General features: G+C 43.9%; 1 protein-coding gene, 1 long non-coding RNA gene and 3 other non-coding genes across 9 annotated transcripts in view; 3 read left to right on the forward strand and 2 right to left on the reverse strand.

Moving 5' to 3' along the window:
• LOC138804887 (sodium/nucleoside cotransporter 2-like) overlaps window positions 1-15,218 on the reverse strand; it is a 34,226-nt gene extending 19,008 nt beyond the window's left edge. Inside the window, exon 1 of one of the 2 annotated variants that reach the window (XM_069989402.1) lies at window positions 14,772-15,218. Coding sequence is in view for 1 of the 2 variants with exons in the window: in XM_069989401.1 (XP_069845502.1) it covers window positions 734-806 (73 nt within the window). In the remaining variant the exon portion in view is untranslated. Of the gene's footprint in view, window positions 1-733; window positions 1,048-14,771 lie in introns of those variants that run through there. The other variant, XM_069989401.1, reaches the window with a different exon arrangement.
• Window positions 14,717-14,788, reverse strand: Trnah-gug (transfer RNA histidin (anticodon GUG)). Its single transcript has one exon. It is a non-coding gene; the product is annotated as a tRNA-His (tRNA).
• LOC138804889 (uncharacterized) lies at window positions 14,796-18,429 on the forward strand. Of its 4 annotated transcripts, none has more exons than XR_011365375.1 (5): window positions 15,341-15,397; window positions 15,550-15,786; window positions 16,363-17,335; window positions 17,467-17,605; window positions 18,184-18,429. It is a non-coding gene; the product is annotated as an uncharacterized lncRNA (long non-coding RNA). The 4 variants fall into 4 exon arrangements; XR_011365374.1 differs by having other exon boundaries at window positions 16,363-16,554; XR_011365373.1 differs by lacking the exon at window positions 15,341-15,397 and adding an exon at window positions 14,796-14,837 and having other exon boundaries at window positions 16,363-17,605.
• On the forward strand, window positions 15,381-15,452 carry Trnah-gug (transfer RNA histidin (anticodon GUG)). Its single transcript has one exon. It is a non-coding gene; the product is annotated as a tRNA-His (tRNA).
• On the forward strand, window positions 17,319-17,390 carry Trnah-gug (transfer RNA histidin (anticodon GUG)). Its single transcript has one exon. It is a non-coding gene; the product is annotated as a tRNA-His (tRNA).
• Window positions 18,430-19,371: the final 942 nt, after the last annotated feature.

Raw genomic sequence — 19,371 nt, forward strand, 5'->3', positions numbered from 1 at the left:
CAGGACATGGACTAAAAACCTCTCCACTGAGTCAAAGGAAAAACCATAAGGCCAGTGCTCCTTTTTGCCTAGTGAAGGCTCCACTGAGCTGTGCTGCTGAGAAGGAAATAAGAAGGAAGAAGAGAGGTAGGGGAAAACTCCAGAATAATGTTGCTGAAAATAGGGATAAACAGTCTTTCAAGTTCATGACTACAATGTAGAGAGTAAGAATTGTTTTCTGAGCATCACAGAGAACACTTCATCAGTCAAATAAAAGAAATCTGCATTTAGAGTAATCAATATGAATGTCAATGATTCCAATTAAAGTTTTAAAACAAAATGAATACAGAAATTTAAGCAAACACTTGGGCATCAAAATAACAAACCTAGTACTTGACCATTCATATTTATAATGCAGATTCATTTGGAGGTACTTCCTTACTTTGCAGAAAATTTCTTTCACAAAGAATATAAAAAAATATATGATTGCTTTAAGCACTTAAAGTATCATTCCAGCCGGAGGTATGACTCAAATGGTGGGGTACCTGCCTGATTAACTGCAAAACTCTGAATTGAATCCCCAAGATTATCCACCTCCAAGAAAATATATCATTACAATAAACATATATAACCAAATTCTATCATGGAACTAGTACCCTTCCTGTACAGGCACAAAACTACCTCTTTCACATAAATATGATACATTAAAAAATGGCAAATCAGGCTCCTGCTCTCCTCCAATACCCTGGCTTACCACAGTATTGAGGATTCCTTCTGCTCTGTAGTAGGATTCCTTCTGCTCTGCAGAAGGAATGAACATGAGGCATAAGGGTAAATGGGAGCTTCTGTCATTGGTTGGCAGCCTGACCTTGCTCACTATATATAGGGGGAGGAGTACACGTTTCAATTTAAGTATCCTATGGATGGTAGTATGTAAAACAAGTCTCTGCACTCAGAAACTTTTTATTTTATTTTATTTTATTTTTTGGTCCGGTCGTGGGGCCTGAACTCTGGGCTGGGGCGCTGTCCCTCAGCTCTTCAGCTCAAGGCTAGCGCTCTACCACTTGAGTCACAGCGCCACTTCTGGCTTTTTCTTTTTGCTTATGTGCTGCTGAGGAATCGAACCCAGGGCCTCAGGCATGCAAGGCAAGTGCTCTACCACTGAGCCACCTTCCCAGCCCATGGAACTTACTTTATTTTGTAATGGAAAAACATTTCCTCTTTGCCAAACAACTGATAGGAATTCTTTTTATTAATTCACTCAAGTATTTATTAAGTACTCATTATCACCAAGTTTTGTTTTGGCTATTAAAGACATAAACATGAACCAGATGTTTGCCATTGAGAACCTAGGAATCACTAAGGCAAGATAGATGTGTCAAGAAAGCTGGTAATATAATCCTGAGTTTACAGTCTTGAAGTAAAAACAGAGGCTGGTAATGATAGCTGTAGTCTCTGCACTCAAAAGACTTGTGCCCAGACAGACAACACACTGAGACCAAACACTCAAAAAAATAAGTAGGGGGGAAGGGGGGGCTGGGAAGGTGGCTCAGTGGTAGAGTGCTTGCCTTGCATGCTTGAGACCCTGGGTTTGATTCCTCAGCACCACAAAAGCAAAAAGGAAAAAACCAGAAGTGGCGCTGTGGCTCAAGTGGTAGAGCGCTACCCTTGAGCTGAAGAGCTGAGGGACAGCGCCCAGGCCCAGAGTTCAGCCCCATGACCGGAAACCCCGGCCAAAAAAAACAAAAAACAAAACAAAAAAAAACTCTGTCCAGGCGCCAATGGCTCACACCTGTAATCCTAGCTACTCAGGAGGCTGAGATCTGAGGATTGCGGTTCGAAGGCAGCACGGGCAGAAAAGTCCTCAAGAGATGCTTATCTCCAATTAACCACTCACAAAACCAGAAGTGGCACTGTGTGTAGAGTGTTAGCCTTGAGCAAAAAAGCTCAGGGATAGCACCTAGGCACTGAGTTCAATTCCCGAGACCAACACAGACACACACAGGCACACACAGACACACATACAGACACAGACACAGACACAGACACACACACACACACACACACGCACACACGCACACACACACACAATCACCAACTAAGTTAAAGCCTTAGCATTCATCTCTTTCACATTCATCTCATAACCTGATGAATCAATCCTCTTAGCTATCTTGAACCTTACAGTGTACTTTTGTCTTATCACTTATACTTTGATCTATGAACACTCTTAAAAGATCAGGAAAAATGAAATGATTTCGCAGCAGCATCATTTAGTTTATGGCTCAGTCAATTGCATGTCCTGAAATTCCCTCCCCCAGTTCTGAGCTATTTCTGGGCTATATGGTCAAAAGGTAGGAAGAAATACCTCTGTTTCTGCAAAATTGTATAGTCTTTCAAGAGATTTTTTTCCTGCACTTTCACAATTCATCCTCACAATATCTCCCACAGGTAATTTAGTCAGCTACTAATCTGGTTTATTTATATATAAATAAAAATGGACTCAAAAGCGATGAACAACTTGTCAAAAATTGTTGTACAGGAACTTGGTCACCAGAAAACAGGGAAGCCATATTTTGAGAGGTTGAATTGGGAGTCTTTATTGGAGAGACAGCGTCGGCAGGTGAACTCCTGTCTCAAAGACCTGCAGCCTGGAAAAAAAAAAAAAAAGAGCATAAAACTTTTAAAGGCAAAAACCACATATTAGGGTGGAGACCAAGCATTAACAAAAGTGTTATATATAAAACAAAGCAAGCTAGACAAGGACACATATTCCTAATAAAAGTGTTATACGCAGGCAAAGCAGGCTATCCAGGGGATCAATAGGGGGTAACCAGGACCCCAATTATCTAGAGAAAGCAAAAGCTTCCTAGAACCTAACAACTTATGACATATTTGCAATCCAAAGCATGTCCTCTATAACCTCTAGAGTTCTCAGAAAGTCTCCATCTTCTATTAACTTCTATCAAGATGCCAAGATGACATTTCTTAGATGTAGTATCCCTATTTCAAAATAATACTGTTAGGGTAGAGCTGGAATGAGAAAACAGCTTTACCTCTATAAAATTGACCTGACTGCTAATGAAACACTAATAAGGTCACTTTGCGATTGTGGAGAAGTGGGAGGAGGGGGGATCTGAGGAATTGATTAAATGGAAAAATTACACTTAGAGGAAAGGGGGAAAAATCAACAACTGAAAATTTCTAGTTTCTTATCACTGGCTGAATTAATGTTAAGTGAAAATACTATATTCTGTTAACTTTTTATCAATTAAGGAAGAAAATAGATTTGGAAATCTTGCTGACTCCATAGAAATTCTACCTCCCCTTCCTTGTTCAATTCTGTCTGACCTGAGTACCAAGGTAAGATAACAAATGTCATAAAAAAAAGTTGTTATCAGTGGGTATAGAGGCCAATTTCTCAAAGCTAAATGGGCCTTATAACCTTCCTGCTAAAGCCAACTGCACAGGTTTATACTGCTGGCCTCTAAGTAAATGTGTTCAACATTCCAAAAGCATTTGATACAGTGTAGTTTAGGAATAGATTCTAAAAGTTCTGCTAATCTATTACTCCATCCTTACTAAACCACAGGGAGATGTTTTCTGAGCCTTTCTCCCATTCAATTTTCATCTCATTTGAGACAATGATCAAAGGGCAATTCCTTTACTGACAAGACTAAATCTTCTTGGGTCAAACTGATCTCTTGGATCTACTTTTGCGGTTGGAGGGTCATAGGTCTTAAACTCAGGTCCTGGGTACTGTCCCTGAGCATTTTCTGCTCAAGGCTAGTGCTCTACTACTTTTGAGCCACAGCTCTACTTATAATTAACTATTTCCATGGTTAATTACAGATAAAAGTCTCACAGACTAAGATTTCTTACCTGAGCTGGCTTTGAACCGTGATCCTCACATCTTAGCCTCCCAAGAAGCCAGGATTACAGATGTGAGCCACCAGCACCAGGTTTGGATACACGTTTTAATCCTCTCCTTCACTCTCCAGCCCCTCTACTTATTTCATTCCTTCCCATAAAATAGACATAACACAAAGAACAAAGAGGTTTTAGAACAGTGCATCCTCAAAGACAAAACTGGAGCCAGGCCTGGCACTGGTAGCTCTGGCCTGTAATCTTAGCTACTCAGGAGCCTGAGATCTGAAAATCGTGTTTCAAAGCCAGGCAGGGCAGGAAAGTCCATGAGACTCTTTTTTTTTTGGGGGGGGGGGAGGGGTCCAGTTGTGGGGCCTGAACACTGTCCCTCAGCTCTTCAGCTCAAGGCTAGCGCTCTACCACTTGAGCCACAGCGCCACTGCCGGCTTTTTTCTTTTTGCTTATGTGGTGCTGAAGAATCGAACCCAGGGCCTCAGGCATGCAAGGCAAGCGCTCTACCACTGAGCCACCTTCCCAGCCCTGCGTGAGACTCTTATCTCCAATAAACCATTCAGAAAACTGGAAGTGGTGCTGTGGGCTCAAGTGGTAGAGCACTAGCCTTGAGCTAAAGAGCTGAGGGATAGCATCCAGGCCCAGAGTTCAAGCCCCACAGCTGACAAAACACAAACAAAAACAAAACAAACAAACAAAAAAAAAAAAACCCTGGAGCCAGCCACACAGAGTAGTCCAGGGAAATCTGACGGGTCGGGCAAGACATAGATATAGAACAAGAGTAAAACCAGGCAGGAGAAAATAGGATCTCCATTTTTATTAGCATATATTAATTATACAAAGGGCTTCATGGTAGTATTTCCATATATGCATGTAATGTACTTTGATCAAATTTACCTTCTATTACTCTTTTATCCTCTTTTTTTTTTGGGGGGGGTCCAGTCATGGGACCTGAACTCTGGGCCTGGGCACTGTCCCTCAGCTCATCAGCTCAAGGCTAGCGCCACTTCTGGCTTTTTTCTTTTTGCTTATGTGGTGCTGAGGAATTGAACCCAGGGCCTCAGGCATGCAAGGCAAGCACTCTACCACTGAGCCACCTTCCCAGCCCCTCTTTTATCCTCCTTTTAAAAAATACTTTTACCCAGGTGCCAGTGGCTCATGCCTATAATCCTAACTACTCAGGAGGCTGAGATCTGAGGATCATAGTTCAAAGCCAGCCTGGGCAGGAAAGTCTGTGAGACTCTTATCTCCAATTAACCACCAGAAAACCAGAAGTGGTGTTGTGGCTCAAGCGATAGAGTGCTTGCCTTGAGCTGAAGAGCTGAGGGACAGAGGCCAGAGTGCTTGCCTTGAGCTGAAGAGCTGAGGGACAGAGGCCAGAGTTCAAGCCTCGTGACTGACAAAAAAAAAATTAAATAAAAATTTAAAAAATACTTTTAATAAATTTGATTATTGCTTTTTTCACACATGCCCACCAAGTATTTTCATTCCCCAGCCTTTTCTCTCTCCTTTCACCTTCCTCCTCCCACAGATTCCTACCACTAAGCATTCCCTGAATTTTATACTCATCTCCTTTTGTTTTCAGATATGGGTGCCACATGTGAGAGAGGACATATGTCTTTCTCATATGTCGTTCTCAGCATTCTATGCCCTGTTTTCTGACCCACACTCAACAATCCTCTATAACCACACCCAAGTGTTTGTTGGTCCCTGACAAGCTATTTGAAAGGGAAAGAACTTTGCCATCTTTACAAAGCTGTGGAATTAAATGAAATAATACATTTAATTAAATGAAATAAATAAAAGACTTTAACACATCATGTGGGACATAGCCATGTTCAATAATTGCTTCTTTTCTTATCTCTGTGGCTTTCTTTCTCTATCCCTATATTTAGGTTCAATGTTGTTCCTAAGTTAGGAAGAACATATTCCTTTCACTTTGTACCTTCAAGTTCCCGTAGGAGGTTGGTTATCTTACTTTTCATGTGGGAGCCAAAGGTAAACTAGGATGGTGGGACCAGGGCTGGGTTTGGATTAGCTTGGGCAAAGTGCCAAGTGAGGAAGCTGGACAGAAGAAGGAAATAACTGTTAGAGAACTGCACTCTAAAGAGACAGTATAGGGCTGGAAATGTGGCTTAGTGGTAGAGTGCTTGCCTAGCATGCAGGAAGCCCTGGGTTCAATTCCTCAGAAAAGGCTGAAGTGTGCTGTGGCTCAAGCGATAAAGTGATAGCCTTGAGCACACAAAGGCTCAGGGACAGTGCCCAGGCCCTGAGGTTAAGCCCCAGGATTGGCTAAGTAAATAAAATAGTATAGGGATATGGGAGTGTTATAATCAGAGGGTTAAATGAGAGACACAGTCTAAGCTGACTCTTGCGTTATATGCTTTACTTCACTTATAGACATACTTTTCCCATACTTCATTGCTCTTTGCCATGTCTTAGATGATGTGTGCTTTGAAGACCCAGGTACACCACAAAGCCCTGGTGGTACCAGAGAATCATTTTTTTTTCCATCTGTATGAGAGTTCTGAGAGGTTGGTTCGAGAGAATTCCATTAAAATGACTGTGTTACATGCAGAAAAATCAAAGTGGACCCTAGCCTATCACCATGAACTAACATCAACTCAAAATGGATTAAAGATCTTAATATCAAACCTGATACTCTGAAACTACTGCAGGACAGACTAGGAAAGACACTTGAACTTATAGACACAGGCAGGAACTTCCTAAACAGAGTCCCAGGGTCACAACAAATTGGAGAGAGACTGGACAAATGGGACTACCTTAAAATAAAAAGTTTCTGCACAGACAAAGAAATAGCAACCAAACTAGAAAGACAGCCTACTAATTGAGAAAAAAATATTTACCAGCAAAATATCAGACAAGGTTCTAATAGCCATTATATACAGGGAACTCAAGAAACTAACCCCTCACAAATCTAACAAACCAATCATGAAATGGGCAAGGGAACTAAAGAGAGACTTCTCAGAAGAAGAGATAAAAATAGCAAAGAAACACATGAGGAAATGTTCACCATCCCTGGTTGTGAAGGAAATGCAAATAAAAACAATACTGAGATACCACCTTACCCCAATCAGAATGGCCTACATCCTAAAGTAAGCCAATGACAAATGCTGGAGGGGATGTGGAGAAAGAGAAACCCTACTGCATTGCTGGTGGGAATGTATACTAATACAACAATTTTGGAAAATAGTCTGGAGATACCTCCAAAAGCTAAATATAGACCTCCCTTATGACCCAGGCATACCACTCCTAGGCATCTACACTGAGCAACAGGAACCAGTATACAAAGACACATGCACCTCCATGTTTACTGCAGCACTGCCAAAATACAAGAAGATATGGCAAACAAGACTCAAGAAACAAAAGAAAGCCACCCATTTTGTCATATCATTGCTAAATGACTCCATGCTCTGGACCATAAATATGGTAGATATATGCATGGAACAGAGGGAGGCCAGGAGGAGGAATAGAATTAAGTGGGAACAGCCCAGACTAAGCAAAAGGAAAGAAATGTAAACATCACCTGATGTGAAAAAATAACTTGTAAAGTCAAAGCTCATAGAATTCACAGACTGTATAGACCATGATAATGACAATTTGCCTTGTGAAAATTAAAGTGTGTTTGTGACTCATAACTAAGTATAACTATTCCACAATACTGTGAAATATGTGAAATTTATATAATCACCTAATCTCAATTAAAGAAAAAAAAGTGAGAGAAGGGATCGGTTAAGAGAGATGGGTGACAATGTTGTCAGACACTTTGTATTCATATACTGTTTTGTAGAATGGGAACTTCTTTGTACAACTACTTAAAGATAATAAAAAAAAAGAAAAAGAAAATAACTGTGTTACTTTGGGGTACAAGGATAATATTTTAACACTCTTCAACAAATACCAGGTTAGCTGGTTCTCTGAAAGGAACTGGATAAAGAGATATTTAAATAGGGCTGGGGGGTGGGGGAAGAAGATTAGGGAAGAGAGCTGGTCTAAGTACACTGTGAAGCTAATGTTAAAAAACCAAGTTTAATGACTTGATAATTTGCCTGCATCTATCAAAAGATAGAAAACTACAATAAAGTACTCAGTGGCAGCACAGCACACAAACATAAAGGTTAATAATCAATTATAAAGCATTTAAGATTAAAATTTTCAATGACTAAATGATTATCTTTCAAGTTAAGAGAGTCCTCGTGTCCAGCTTGCTTAATAATATAATAGGTTATATAAGCGACATAGGGACAGGGTCCAGACAGTAGTAAGAAGAGGCTGCAATGGGGAAGAGGTAGGAGGGAGAGTCAGGAAAGGGTGAGTCTGATCAAGGTACACCGTACAAATATACAGATATATCAAAATGAAACTCCTTGTACTGCTGATTAATGCAAATTTTAAAAGTGATGATAAAAAGAAAAGACCGGGAGAAAAAAAAAACCTACAACCAAACATTAGATTTGTAAGATGACCTGAATGAAGGCAAGCAGGAGTCAACCTAATAGTTTCTTATCAAATCTGTCGTGTTACTGGCAAACACCCTAAGCAAGAAAAGATCCCAAGTAGTGCCTTAAAGCTCTAGATCACAATCAATACACAACAGAATTTTAAATAGAAGCAGTAGCCAATACTGCTCATTTGGACATCAAGAATGCTGACATCAATCTGCATACTCAAGATACCTTTTTCTATGCACGTAATATGAACAACTAAGGGAAGATGAGGATAAATGGAAAGCTTGTTATGAAAAATTAGTACTATTAAGCTTTCTCATTATTTTTAGATAATAATAATAACAAAGAAGAGACTATGGTGGGAGGAAGTCCTGTTAGAACTGGCTGGAAAGAGGGAGGAGTATTAAGAGCAGGAAGTATTCATAAACAGAAATGACTGGCAAGTATACATTTATCAATGCAATGTTTAGAGTAGCCATGATGCTGGACATTAATCACAAAGTCTTTTCCATAGACTCTTTCCAAAGATTCTTGCTTTTGGTATACCACTAACTGCATATGAGGGGTTATAAAGAAACCACTGAAAATACTAGTGTTTTCTTGTTGTTGTTTATCAGTCATGGAGCTTGAACTCTGGGCCTGGGCACTGTCCCTCAGCTCTTCGGCTCAAGGCTAATTAGTGCTCTACCACTTGAGCCACAGCACCACTTCTGGCTTTATCTACTTAAGTGGTGCTGAGGACTCGAACCCAGGGCCTCACGCATGTGAGGCAAGCACTCTACCACTGAGCCACCTTGCCAGCCAGTAGATTTTTTTTTTTTTGGTCGGTCATGGGGCCTGAACACTGGGCCTGGGTGCTGTCCTTCAGCTCTTCAGCTCAAGGCTAGCACTCTACCACTTGAGCCACAGCGCCACTTCCAGCTTTTTCTGCTTATGTGGTGCTGAGGAATCGAACCCAGGGCCTCATGCATGCAAGGCAAGCTACCCTAGCACTAAGCCACCTTCCCAGCCCAAGATTATTTCTTTAAAGCTTATTATCTGATTTATTTTCTGTGTATGCTTAACCTTCTACCTCATTAAAATGTTGGGCCTTTGTTGTTTGGGGGAGAGTAGTGACTCTATATTTTGCTCTGTAAAAAATACAAGATAGCTTGGTGTCTAGTGGCTAAGCCTTTACTGCTAACCAGACCCCTAAATCATTTAGAACAGATTCAACAACTTTTTCAATTTTCACTGAAAATTGCTAGTATTTCCTCTGCCAAAATAGCTATTCATTTATTACTACAAAAATTTCAAATATGATTTATATATAAATAAAACATTGCAATAAATTTCCTTTTCAGAGACAATATGCATGCTTATAATTACAGCTGCCTGGGAGGCAAGAATAGGAGGATTATGGAGAAAGCAGTAAGTCCTACATGAAAGAAAAGCAAAAGGACTGGAGTGAATGTATGGATAGATGGATAAGTAGGTGGAAGGAAAGGCGGCCTTTTTTTCCCCCCTGGTCCTGGTGTGTGAACTCAGGGCCTTGGCGCTTGCTGTCCCTTTGTGCTCAAAGCTAGCACTCTACCACTTGAGCCATGGTGCTGCTTCTGACTTTCTCTGAGTATTTTATTAGAGATAAGTGTCTCATGGACTTTTCTTTCCAGGCTGGCTTTGAACCAAAATCCTCAGATCTCAACCTCCTGAGATAGAATTACAGGCTTGAACCACCAGTGCCCAGCAGGATGGAACTCTCTCATGTTAGCTCCTTTTCCTTTTGTGTTAGTCTTTTACAGCGCCTCCTAGTGGAACTGTAGCCTCCTCCCTAGGCACCTACTGTACAGCTCGAATTTATTCCAATTCAGATTTTGCTAACATGTTGCTTAAAATATTCTTGTAATTGTTGGAACCTGTACCTTAAAATACCCGTGAGGGCTGGGATGTTGGCTCAGTGGTAGAGTTGTTTGCCTTGCATGTATGAGGCCCTGGGTTCAATTCTTCAGCACCACATAAGCAGAAAAAAGCTGTAAGTGGCACTGTGGCTCTAGTAGTAGGGCACTGGTTTTCTGGTGGTTAATTGGAGATAAGAGTCTCACTGACTTTTCTGCCCAGGCTGGCTTTGAACTGTGATCCTCAGATCTCAGCCTTCTGAGTAGCTAGAATTATAGGAGTGAGCTTCCAGCACCTGGCTCAACAGCCTATTAATAGCTAAGTGCCATAGATTTCAATTCAAAGCTTGGCTACTCCTTAATGGAAGTTAGGATGTAGCAAAAGAAGGGACCTGCTTCTGTACCTCAAAGACTACCAGACAGAAGAAAGAAAAACAAAGTGACTTAGAGTGAACACCAGATACCTGCAGAAAGTGACAAATCCAACCAAAACCAGAAACAGAGCTGCAATGTGTGTGTAAAGGATTCTTGTACTGCCTGCCATTTTTTTGGCACTGAAACCTGGGAAAGAGTTTGAGTATCCAGCTGAAGTGATGGGTGGGGGCAGCCACATTCCCAGAATCAACACTCATAAAACAGTTTTAAAAGCAAGAGAGGGGCTGGGAAGGTGGCTCAGTGGTAGAGCGCTTGCCTTGCATGCCTGAGGCCCTGGGTTTGATTCCTCAGCACCACATAAGCAAAAAGAAAAAAGCTGGAAGTGGCGCTGTGGCTCAAGTGGTAGAGCGCTAGCCTTGAGTTGAAGAGCTGAGGGACAGTGCCCAGGCCCAGAGTTCAGGGCCCACGACTGGACCCAAAAAAAAAAATTTGTAAAAAACAAAACAAACAAACAAAAAAAAAACAACCCAGGGACAGTACTCTGATCCTGAGTTCAATACTCAGGACCAAACCAAATAAGTGGTTGAATATTTCTCAAATATTTTTCACTGTGACTTTTTAGGACATACATACACATACTTTGGCATAAAAGATTAAATACAAGAATTATATTCTAGCCGGGCGCTGGTGGCTCACGCCTGTAATCCTAGCTACTCAGGAGGCTGAGATCTGAGGATTGCGGTTCAAAGCCAGCCCGGGCAGGAGAGACCGTGAGACTCCTATCTCCAATAAACCACCAGAAAACCGGAAGCGGCGCTGTAGCTCAAGTGGTAGAGTGCTCGCCTTGAGCTGAAGAGCTGAGGGACAGCGCTCAGGCCCAGAGTTCAAGCCCCACGACCGACAAAAAAAAAAAAAAAAAAGAATTATATTCTGTGGCTAGGAATGTAGTTCATTGGCAGGAAGACTGATTCCAAAACATAGGAACTTGTTGGTTCAGTCTATAGCTATACCAAGTGTTTGAACAGAGAACAGGCAAAGCCAGTTTACTTTTCAAAGCTAGTTTACTTTTCAGAATATATATAAATCTCCTCAATGTTTTTTTCTCCACAGAAAGATTACCACATCCTTTTATTCAACGAATATTTCATTTCTGTACTGTCCAGGTTATGTGTTTTGGAATGTTTTTTTCTTACACTTAGTAACTTTCTTATGAAGGTATTTGTTGGTATTAAGGAACAGAATTTATCTTATGCAGAAAATTCAGCACATTCCTTACAGAGAAATACATGTAGAAACCATGCTCTTCATGGATTTCTCATCTTGGTATATATCATTTTTCTAAGTAGATCAGTACTTTGAAAAGTGTGCAGATATTCTAGGGAATAATATAAAAATTACTGTTAAAGATGGAAAGGCATGAGCCAAGTGTGGTGGTTCACATTTATAATTCCAGCCCTCAGAGGCAGGAGGATAACCAGTTTAAGGCCATGCCAGGTTCCATCGCAAGACCCTGCATCGAGAAAAAAAAAAATTGAAGTGTTTCATTCAATTCCTACCCCAACAGAGTAAATTGTGTACAAATTAAATTTTATACAAATTCAATGTTTGAATGTGTCCAGCATCACCAAGGTGAAATCTGGTTGACAGTGATCAAGCTCTGATCTGATTCTTAAATTATACTATTAATTTTGTTTAAAAAAAAAAGAAAAGAAAAAGAAGGGGCTGGGAAAGTGCTCAGGCCCAGAGTTCAGGCCCCACGATCGGACTCAAAAAAAAAAAAAAAAAAAGAAAAATGAGATATGTAGTGAAACACACCAAAAATTGTGACTGTCATTGTCAAACACATGCTGATATTTTGTACCTTTATAGTTTTATCTTTATTGTGCCATAGGTACTGGTGATGAAGAAAACATAAATTAAATGAAATAAAACTCAATTTAAAGAAAATCTAAAAGAAAAAAAGAGTTCAGGGATAGTGCCCAGGCCTAGCACCAGACACAGACACACAGACACACACACACACACAGACACACACACACACACACGAATCTGAACCAAAATATCACATTTAAAGAATAAGTGTCAACAATGCAAAAGCTTGAGCAAAGCAGAGCTTTTCCCTGCAGGAAAGCCTAATGGGCTGTCAAATCAGTACCGAAGTCTACTTTGTAGGCTTCAAATCAGTAAGGGAAACTGGCAGAGTGACCTTAAATCAGGTTGTTATGAAATTTTGATAGCTGCATTCATCCATCTCCAGGCCAAAAAAAATCAGCAGTGGGAAGTACAGGAAATCACCTCCTATCCTGTTACTCTCCCTATATCTAAGTCACAGTGCAACTCTCGGTTCAGTTTTCCTGGCTTAGGATATAGATAACCAGTAGGTTACATCAGATAGTAGTTGGTGGCTTTTGTTTTCTTGTGTTTATTAGTAATAAGCATAATGACAACTCAATACTTTCCCCCACTCCTAGGCTCTTGGGTGAACTCATAGCACAGAGTACAGAAGCGCTTGCAAGCAAGCACAGCAAGGACATGGGGGCAGGGCCACTGGGAATGAGCAAGAGACTTTGTTTCCTACCTTGTCACCTAAATTCAGCCCACATAGTAAAAACTTGGTGAAGTTATTTGGTGAGGGATTTGAGGTATAAAGATATCATGTTCCTATTGGCTGGTTTATGTTCGCTTTTGTTGGTGATGTTCATTTTCTAGATGATTATAACAGCCAAAATCTCAGGTTCACCTTTCCTTATTCTTTTCTACTCAGAACATTCCATGATGTGAGCTATCCTGTTGTGTGGCTTTAAATTCATCAAATCGAGGGAACTGGGTACTGAGAAACCCAGGAACACTGCAGCGGTGTCTTGTTTTTTAACATCCTGTTCAGTATTTGTTGATGGATTGTGAGTAAAAGCACAACCCCATCGAATGCCCGTCTCTCACAAATGCTCCCCAACCTGCTTTGCCACCGCAGGACCAGGAGGAGTCGCTGCAGAGGCAGAGGTTTATTTCTAGATCGCTCTTTCATTCATTCCTTCCTCCGTGCTGACAAAGCCACAACCAAACACAAGAGAACCAACTCCAAAGCTCACTTCCATTCTGCCTCATGCTAATGTGTTGAACGTATTGAGTTTCATTCTTAAAGTGCAGATAAAACAAGTTTGCTTTTTAAGCCTAGAGTAGGAGATAAAAAGCCTCAAAGAGAAAGTGAATATCATTTCTGGGGCATCCTTCATAGTGGCGAAAAGAACTAATACTTTCATTACATCTGGTCATATTTTTAGTTGTCTCAAGATCTAGACCAAACATGGCTCAGTGCATTGTCTAATCTGACTTCTTCTAACCCTTAATCAAAAGCTTGCACCTTACTACTAGAACACCTGGACCACCAAACGTTAACGAGACGTTTCACAGAAACCACTACACGGCTTGACCATTGATGGGTACCAAATGAAGACAGAGTAGTAGCTCCCAGAATATATAAAAAATATAATATATATTATGCATAATAAAATATATGAAATATAGATATAATATATACAAAAAATAAGACATTCCTAAATAACTTGAGAGGAGGGACAAGAGGGAAGAAATGGAGGAAAACGAGGGAAGGGGGTGACAGGGTCCAAGCAGCACTGAACTCGTAACTGGACTTACGGAATTGTCACCCCTTTGTACAACTACACCATCATCCTACCAGACTGGAAAAACAAAACAAAAAGATATTCACCTATTGGGACGGAAGGGGTTGGCTAGTTGGTGAGCAGACCCACTAGTTTTTACATAAGACAAACCACTGAGTGCCCTTACAGGGAAATGTGTCTTTGCATTAACAAAAGCACGAAGGATGTAAGACAGCAGGGAGAAAACCATCAGCACAATAAACTGGCCACCTAAAGAAAATCACATCCAAGGAACACATCGCGTCCCGGAGTCGTTCTTCTTCTTCCCGCTTCCGAGCATTTTTCTAGTTAAATTTTCATTTAAAGGCTAGGAAAGGGGAAAAAAAAAAAACAAAAACGTCGGCCCTGACCTAAGCCCAATGGGCCAACCAACCACAGCTTCTCGGGGTTGATGACCCCGGGAACTGGGGGGGGAACCCCCTAAAAGGAAAAGCGACCCTCTGCCGTGCCATTGTTCCCACAATGCCGTGACTCGGATTCGAACCGAGGTTGCTGCGGCCACAACGCAGAGTACTAACCACTATACGATCACGGCGAGCTACCGGGACGCCACGGCCTGCCGGGCGCCAAGGGCCGTCCTTGAGGTGTGGAGAGCCGCCGTCCGGTCTTTCTCGAACTTTCCACGGAGGGAGCGCCAGCTGACCCCTTCCACACCCCCCCGGGGCGGGGGGAGACAGCGCCAGGCTCTGCCTGGGAGACCCGCGTACACCGCCGATGGGGGGGGGGAGACGTGGGAGCGCTCGGCCGACGCCGGGACGCCGACGACGCCGGGCCCACCGTGACGTGTGGAGAGCCCGGGGTCGCCGAGGGGAGCGGGAGGGACTCGTCGTTCTCTCTCAACATGCTACGAAAAGGAATTCTGACCACAGCACCACCACCACCCCCCAAAAAAACAAACGCTATCTTAGAGAAGCAGGGGGGTGAGGGGGAGGAAGTGTCTCGCGAGCTCCGAGTCCGCCCCGAAAGCTGAGGAGAAAGCGCGCCAGCTTCGGCGGCTGCCGGCGCGGCGGCGAGGTTGCTGATAGGCGGGAACTAGCCGGGACGGGGTGATGACGTCAAAAGGGGGCGGGACTTTTGACAGAGAAGAGACTAAGGGAGGCCGTTTGGCTCCGGGTTCCCGGTAGCTCGCCGTGATCGTATAGTGGTTAGTACTCTGCGTTGTGGCCGCAGCAACCTCGGTTCGAATCCGAGTCACGGCATTGTGAGAACAATGGCACGGCAAGGGGCCAGCGTTTTGTCCATTTCCTCCATTTTTTTTTTTTTTTTTCTTTTTAAACCCTCTATCGTAACCTACAGGAAAATGGATCCCGTTCCCTTGTCGCAGGATAAAGTTGATTCACAACTGGACTACCCAAGGATTTGGGCTTCCTGGTTCCTAAGCGACTGGGGGACGTTTCGGGAGACAAAAGCACCGGGAACTCGCCAGGCTAAAATGTGAAAGGACATCGTCTCGCAGATTTCCACCCAAACGCCCTGGCGTGGATTCCAGATCGTTCTGGAAGAGGAGGCTCCTGGAAGGAAGGCTCCTGGAAGGTACCTCTTAAAAAAGCAGAATATGATGAAACCCCTTTGTGCAAGGAATATGCACTTTAAAATAACAAATGCATGTCAGGAGATTAAAACAGGCTGGGGGGGGGAGAGGTCGGTTATGGAGAGGAGGGGGAATGGAGAGAGGAAACATCATTGCAGTTTTAGATGCTTGTCTGAAACCTGTTGGAATTGTTTCTGGAGAGGGGCTGGGGGGCAGAGGGGAAAGTGGTGGAGGGGGTCGATGGATTGGGATATCTTGTATGGAAATTTCACAACCCCTCCCCCTCCCTTAATAATGTATGCTAATAAAAAATATAAAATGATAGTGGGGGGGAAACGGGATAATGTAATATGCAGAGGCTTGCAGGGAGTGTGGACAAGGTGGTGTAGTAATTCCTCTTTCTGAGCGTTTCTCCCTAAATCTTCTTTATAAAGGCCCCCCACTGCTATAAGGCCCCCCCCCGGGGCCCGGGCCTTCCCAGGCGCTTCTCAAGTACCTGTTGATTGAATGCAAGTACCTGGGGAGTGGGAAGCGGAGAAATGAGCTAGCAGAGCTTGTTGGATGTCCTGCGACTCTAGGGAGTGACAGCAGCGATCTGATCGTGTTCATCCAGAGCCCACCCCCCCCCCGGTGTCCCCGGAGGGGCTCATTGGGGGCTGAAGACGCTGAAGGAAGACTTCCATGGGGACCCTCAATTCATGTGTCAGAGACCGTGGGCGCATCCTCCGTTTCGTAGTCATCGCCTATTGGATTGGGTCCTCGGCCCAAAGGTGCTCGGTGGGGTGGGTGCGAGCAGGTGGACCAGAAGGGGGAGAAACAAAATCCGTGGCGGGTGTGTGTGTGTGTGTGGGGTCCCTGCTGGCTGCAGGGAGGTGAGCATTCCCGGGCTTCGGATCGGGGGGTGGGCATCGGCATCAGGGAGTCCGAGAGGCCGCAAGGACTGGGTGCCGGGGCCGAGGAGGCAGAGAGGCTGACTTCGGTCTAGTAACCGATCTGGGTCCGGAGGGGAACGTCCACTCGCTCCGCAAGGCCTCGATGGGTCCCTGCTGCGGGGAAATCAAGCCACCAGGAGGCCTCCCCCCCCTTCACCCCCCTTCACCCCACCCCGACCCCCCGCACACACACACACACACACCCCGGTGAGGATCGCCCCCTGCAGGCCTCTGGAAGCCTCTTCAAGGCACCCGGGAGAGATGGGTCTGAGCCCCGCCACCACCCCCCCCACCCCCTTCACCGGGAAGCCATGAGGATCGCCAGCACCACCCTCCTCCCCGCCTCTCCCCCACCCCCCCAACCCCACCCCAACTTCCCAGTAGCGTCATCCTCAGCTTCTCTGGACCAAAAAAAAAAAAAAAAAAGAACCAAAACAAGAACCACCCGAGCCAACGGGCTAAGAGTGTAATGCGCCTGCGCACTCCCCACCGTCCGCGTCCCCACCCCGTTGGTTAGTCAGGCGGTGACGTAGCCAGTGGGCCGGCCTATGAGTGTTGAAGAGGACTTTCGGAAGGCTCGCCCCACAGGTCCCCGGTAGCTCGCCGTGATCGTATAGTGGTTAGTACTCTGCGTTGTGGCCGCAGCAACCTCGGTTCGAATCCGAGTCACGGCATTGTGGGAACAATGGCACGGCAAGGGGTTCGCCTTCTTTTTTTTTTTTCCCCTTTTCCCCTCCTCTTCCTGTCTAGATAAACTGGAAGCCGGTCTCTGATGAAAAGAACTGCCGCTCTGCTTTCCCCTGCGGAGAAGAAAAGATCGCCTCCTCCTGTCATTCCTTTCCAGGCTCTGGATGTGGCTTCGGATCAGCTTCTCCCTTCCTGACTCAAAGTCAGTGTCCAAATCGTTCCACCCCAATGAGCTCCCCCGACCCCCCCCCCGCCCCGCCCCGACTTGGTGGGGTTCCCTTCCTCGCTCCCCCCCCCAGCTTCTTCATGCATTATTTAAAATTGTGTCATCCATTTTTCAATAGACTATCTGCACACGCGGTAGTGAAAAGGATCTTTCTCATGCCACCAATGATTGCCAATTGCTGGGATATATTTGCCTTGACAGTCCTTGTGCAAACAGATGTTTATGTACATAGATGTGAATGTATTCCTGTACTTCTTGCATAAAACATAAATAGTCTATCCCCCCCCCCACACACACACACACGCCCTCCAGAATGATGTAATAAGAACAGAATTCGAGGTGACAGATTTTCCCTTGGGTAGGCAATCTCTCATTATGGGGAAAAGTACACACACACACACACACACACACACACAGACACGCCACCTTCCATTTAGCTAGGGAGGGTGGGGACAGTTTGGAGTAGCCAAACGGGGCAAAAATTCTTTATTGTATCCATTAAAACCTTTTTCTGGGCTCCTTTTACAAAGCAATTCTGTTATTTGACTTTTCAGGTTGGGAAATCAGGAGAGCAGCTTGAATTGGAGAACAGAAGGCCAAGTTGATTTTTCTGTCCATCTGGGAACCCTCTATTCACCCACCTCCCCCCCCCCCCCCCCCCCCCGTTCTTATGGCCGAAATCTAATTTAAGTCACAAACCACCAAAGTTTGAAAAATCAAGTGGATTGTAATCAGGACTGACTGAGTCTTCAAGTTTGTGTTCCAAGCACACGGCCTCTCCATAAATATTTAAACTGAAGGTCTGTTTGTTTGTTTAGTTTGCTTTTCTTAGTCAGGGTCTCACTGTGTTAACAAGGTTGGCCTCAGACTCACAGATCTCCAGCTTCTGGGTACCTGGAATTACAGTGACACCAAATGCCTGGTTCTGGGGTGAGTCTACAAATGAATGAAGTGGCCAGGTTTGCTTTAGAATTGTATATATTAATTGCATATTTAAATAATGAATCATGCCATTTTCATATTAAATAGAACTTGTCTGTGAGCCCACCAAAAAAAGAAAATTCACTCTCCCATTTTTCTTTTTCGATCCGGTTGTGGGGCCTGAACTCTGGGCCTGGGCGCTGTCCCTCAGCTCTTCAGCTCAAGGCTAGCGCTCTACCACTTGAGCCATAACACCACTTCCTGCTTTTTTCTTTTTGCTTATGTGGTGCTAAGGAATCGAACTCAGAGCCTCAGGCATGCAAGGCAAACACTCTACCACTGAGCCACCTTCCCAACCCCCTCTCCCATCTTTCTAGTAACATGTAACTATAGGTCCTCCCTCTCTTGTCCCTCTCTTTCTTTTCCTTTCTTCCTTCCTCCTTTCTTCCATCTTTCCTTCCTTCTTTTTTCCTTCCTTCTCCTATTCTTAACAAGGATATGACTTGGAAAAATATTTCATTTTCCTCTTTACAGTAAGAAGAAAAAAATGAAGGTTGGTGGTAAAAGCAACTGGTTGCGGGGCTGGGAAGGTGGCTCAGTGGTAGAGTGCTTGCCTTGCATGCCTGAGGCCCTTGGTTCGATTCCTCAGCACCACATAAGCAAAAAGAAAAGAGCTGGAAGTGGCGTTGTGGCTCAAGAGCTAGAGCGCTAGCCTTGAGCTGAAGAGCTGAGGGACAGCGCCCAGGCCCAGAGTTCAGGCCCTATGACCAGACCCCCCCAAAAAAAGAAAGAAAAAGAAAAAAAGCAACTGGTTGCAGTAA

This window comes from Dipodomys merriami, unplaced genomic scaffold (assembly GCF_024711535.1).
Source record: "Dipodomys merriami isolate MVZ:Mamm:240054 unplaced genomic scaffold, mDipMer1.0.p SCAF_379, whole genome shotgun sequence".
NCBI classification, from domain to species: domain Eukaryota; kingdom Metazoa; phylum Chordata; class Mammalia; order Rodentia; family Heteromyidae; genus Dipodomys; species Dipodomys merriami.